We start from the raw sequence: 4,668 nt of genomic DNA on the forward strand, positions 1-4,668 counted from the left end.
TTTACAAACTCACAAAAATGTATTGTTCTAATTAAATTAGGTTAATGTACTGAAATGATAATGTGAGAGGATTTGTGTTTTGATTATTTTATTGAAAGCGTACCTAAAATAGTAGACAGAAAATACATGTTTAGAATATAAATAAAAAAATTTCAGTCAACATTTGACAATAAAAAATGATCTAACAGTGATTTATTTTACATAATGAGAGTTGGTCTTTTGTTGTTGTTGCTGAAATGCAACCTTAGTGTTTATTAAGAGATATAGGAGCAGGCCAACACTGTTGAGAAGTATTCAGTGTATCTTACTGAGCCGGTCCAGCTGGGTTGAGAAACCAATGTAAACTTCAGTCTTGTGAGATGAAGTTCAAGTTAGCAAGGTGTCTCATAGTTGGTCTGCCATGTGGACAGTTCCATGGCTGCTCTATCTCCCCCATATGAACCACCAGCTTCTTAATCTCACTGGTGCTCAAAGCTGTACCGATCATCACCTTACGCGGGAGACAGAGTACATAACATCATTGGACCAGAGCTAAAATGACAATTCTAAAGGAAACATATCATTTTTGTGTAGCTGGAAAACTAGTGCAAAAGCACCAAACTAACATGTACACTTTCAATCACTGCATAACACACATTATAACTGGTGCCTTTCTACTAGCACTTCTTATTTAGTGCTGAAATCCTACATCTCATATTTATCACAAGTCATGGACAACAAATCAATCACATCATAAATACATAACACTCACCGACTTCCTGCAGGCCCTGGAGGCAAACATCTGCCTGACATGAGACGGCCGACAAATGACCCCCGGGCTGTCACTCAACATGAAGATGAGCTCCTCGATGTCCCCCGGACCAAACATCCAGCTCTTACTGGTGGGCAGGGACACAAGCTTCACCCGCTCCATCACCTGAGCTGGAACACGTAGCACAATGGAATTCAGAATCAGAAAACAGCAATACCCATGCATGCTATTTTGAAATATACTTTTTGGACAGTGCTATCCTAATTTCTTATGGCAGGGTATATTTGACCCCACTAAATATAGCAGTGAGTGAGCGTGTTGTATTCTATTTGACTTACCATCCTCATCTATGAGAAAATCAAAGCCATTCTTTCTGAAGATCTCAAGGTTCTCCATAAGAACGTTCTCGCTGACTGCCATGAGGTGGAGATTCTGTGGACTGAAAACGTCATCCATAAAAAATAAAATCTTAACACAAAACTAGTGCGTTTTTAGTAACCATATAAAATAATTAGCAAATGTCAGTGAATCCTTACACGATGAGTCTCTGTCCTTGCATTGCGGTGTGTTGTTGAAGCATCTCGAAGTTGTACTTCTCGTCAGTGGTGTGCTGGTCGATCATGAAGAGGTCAAAGTTCAGCTTAGTTATGATGAAGTCCAGGTTAAACTGTCTCCATGTCCAAAATCTCCATGTCCTTAAAACTGTCTTTGCTGTGGGGATTACAGAGGGAACATTTCAACAGACTGCGGTATAATAACTTGATAATAATCACATTGCTATTTCAACCCTGAAAAAGGCAATGTTTACCTAAATGTTGGTTCAGAAATTGAATAAAAAATACATTAAATTGTGCCACTTTCTTTTATGAAGATAGTTTTTCCTGGTCAGATATAGTGTTCAGGAAAAAATCTTGTCCTTACAATTAACCAACAAAAACAGCAGTTAAATTCCCACCTTATCTCTTTCTTCAGCTCCTCCTTAGCACTCTGGTTCTCTCCAGGGCTAATCTTGGCTCTGAAGAGTCTGTAGCACAGCCCGTCTTCAGCCTTCTCTCTACGCTGTCCCCGCAGCCTCCTCACCCTCCCACTCAGCTCTTGTACAGAGAACTGCAGTGGCACTGCTCTCTTCTGTACACAGACTGGGGTGTCCACCTTAGACCCAGAGGATCCCTCAGACCCAGCTGAATGTGTGGTCTTGTTCTCTGAGAAACCACCATACTCTAGGTAAACCTTCTTGACCTTGGGACTGAGGCTCATCTCCTTAGACGTCTCTGATATATGTGGTTCAATCTGCCGGTCGAAGTGCCAAACTGTGAGTTCCTTGTCCAAAGGTTCATTGAGCGCCTCACTTTTTATACTGGGTTCGCTGTCAACTGTGATGTCTGGCAAGTTGAACTCTGACCCTGTAGTAGCACAGAGGCTATCTGGGGTTGCTGCGCTCCCACGGGACACTCTTTCTGCCAGAGTCTATGTCGCTGTCTAGCACAGACTTCTCCATAGGGGAACATTTCACTGCACCTTGACTGGATTTCCAAACTGATTGTAAACTTGGCCTGTGTGTGTTCTGACTCTTCTCAGAGCCTCCAAAGAAAGACTGCAGCTTATTCTGGGTTGGACCAGTGTTAGCAACTTTTGTAGTGTTCGACTTACATTTACATTTACATTTTAGTCATTTAGCAGACGCTCTTATCCAGAGCGACTTACAGGAGCAATTAGGGTTAAGTGCCTTGCTCAAGGGCACATTTACGTCATTTAGCAGACGCTCTTATCCAGAGCGACTCACCAATTGGTGCGTTCACCCTATAGCCAGTGGGATAACCACTTTACAAATTTTTTTTGGGGGGTAGAAGGATTACTTTATCCTATCCCAGGTATTCCTTAAAGAGGTGGGGTTTCAAATGTCTCCGGAAGGTGGTGAGTGACTCCGCTGTCCTGGCGTCGTGAGGGAGCTTGTTCCACCATTGGGGTGCCAGAGCAGCGAACAGTTTTGACTGGGCTGAGCGGGAACTATGCTTCCGCAGAGGAAGGGGAGCCAGCAGGCCAGAGGTGGATGAACGCAATGCCCTCGTTTGGGTGTAGGGACTGATCAGAGCCCGAAGGTACAGAGGTGCCGCCCTCACTGCTCCATAGGCAAGCACCATGGTCTTGTAGCGGATGCGAGCTTCAACTGGAAGCCAGTGGAGTGTGCGGAGGAGGGGGGGTGACGTGAGAGAACTTGGGAAGGTTGAACACCAGACGGGCTGCGGCATTCTGGATGAGTTGTAGGGGTTTAATGGCACAGGCAGGGAGGCCAGCCAACAGCGAGTTGCAGTAGTCCAGACGGGAGATGACAAGTGCCTGGATTAGGACCTGTGCCGCTTCCTGTGTAAGGCAGGGTCGTACTCTCCGAATGTTGTAGAGCATGAACCTGCAGGAGCGGGTCACCGCCTTGATGTTGGCGGAGAACGACAGGGTGTTGTCCAGGGTCACGCCTAGGCTCTTCGCACTCTGGGAGGAGGGCACAGCGGAGTTGTCAACCGTGATGGCGAGATCATGGAACGGGCAGTCCTTCCCGGGAGGAAGAGCAGCTCCGTCTTGCCAGGGTTCAGCTTGAGGTGGTGATCCGTCATCCATACTGATATGTCTGCCAGACATGCAGAGATGCGATTCGCCACCTGGTTATCAGAAGGGGGGAAAGGAGAAGATTAGTTGTGTATCGTCAGCGTAGCAATGATAGGAGAGGCCATGGGAGGATATGACAGAGCCAAGTGACTTGGTGTATAGGGAGAAAAGGAGAGGGCCTAGAACTGAGCCCTGGGGGACACCAGTGGTGAGAGCACGTGGTGCGGAGACAGCTTTTCGCCACGCCACTTGGTAGGAGCGACCGGTCAGGTAGGGACGCAATCCAGGAGTGAGCCACGCCGGAGATGCCCAGCTCGGAGAGGGTGGAGAGGAGGATCTGATGGTTCACAGTATCAAAGGCAGCAGACAGGTCTAGAAGGACAAGAGCAGAGGAGAGAGAGTTAGCTTTAGCAGTGCGGAGAGCCTCCGTGACACAGAGAAGAGCAGTCTCAGTTGAATGACCAGTCCTGAAACCTGACTGGTTTGGATCAAGAAGGTCATTCTGAGAGAGATAGCAAGAGAGTTGGCTAAAGACGGCACGCTCAATAGTTTTGGAAAGAAAAGAAAGAAGGGATACTGGTCTGTAGTTGTTGACATCAGTGGGATCGAAAGTGTTGGTTTCTTGAGAAGGGGAGCAACTCTCGCTCTCTTGAAGACGGAAGGGACATGGCCAGCGGTCAAGGATGAGTTGATCAGCGAGGGTGAGGTAGGGGAGAAGGTCACCGGAGATGGTCTGGAGAAGAGAGGAGGGGATGGGGTCAAGCGGGCAGGTTGTTGGGCGGCCTGCAGTCACAAGTCGCAGGATTTTATCTGGAGAGAGAGGGGAGAAAGAAGTCAAAGCATAGGGTAGGGCAGTGTGAGTAGGACCAGCAGTGTCATTAGACTTAACAAACGAGGATCGAATGTCGTCAACCTTCTTTTCAAAGTGGTTGACGAAGTCATCCACAGAGAGAGAGGAGGGGGGCGGGGGGGGAGGATTCAGGAGGGAGGAAAATGTGGCAAAGAGCTTCCCTAGGGTTAGAGGCAGATGCTTGGAATTTAGAGTGGTAGAAAGTGGCCTTAGCAGCAGAAACAGATGAAGAAAATGTAGAGAGGAGGGAGGAAAAGATGCCAGGTCGGCAGGGAGTTTAGTTTTCTTCCATTTCGCTCCGCTGCCCGGAGCTCTGTTCTGTGAGCTCGCAATGAGTCATCAAGCCACGGAGCTGGAGGGGAGGACCGAGCCGGCCGGGAGGATAGGGGACACAGAGAGTCAAAGGATGCAGAAAGGGAGGAGAGGAGGGTTGAGGAGGCAGAATCAGGAGATTGGAGGGAGAAGG

At 47.7% G+C, this 4,668-nt stretch overlaps 1 protein-coding gene across 1 annotated transcript; it reads right to left on the minus strand.

Annotated features, from left to right (window-relative positions):
- Nucleotides 1-77: 77 nt before the first annotated feature.
- LOC121577296 (mismatch repair endonuclease PMS2-like) lies at nt 78-2,199 on the minus strand. The gene is given in 6 exon segments (XM_041891062.2): nt 78-490; nt 752-921; nt 1,090-1,190; nt 1,288-1,421; nt 1,423-1,462; nt 1,707-2,199. Coding segments are annotated over 6 exon segments (891 nt in total). The 5' UTR covers nt 2,009-2,199; the 3' UTR covers nt 78-346.
- Between the last annotated feature and the right edge of the window lie 2,469 nt (nt 2,200-4,668).

Source organism: Coregonus clupeaformis, chromosome 1, assembly GCF_020615455.1.
Source record: "Coregonus clupeaformis isolate EN_2021a chromosome 1, ASM2061545v1, whole genome shotgun sequence".
In the NCBI taxonomy this organism is placed as follows: domain Eukaryota; kingdom Metazoa; phylum Chordata; class Actinopteri; order Salmoniformes; family Salmonidae; genus Coregonus; species Coregonus clupeaformis.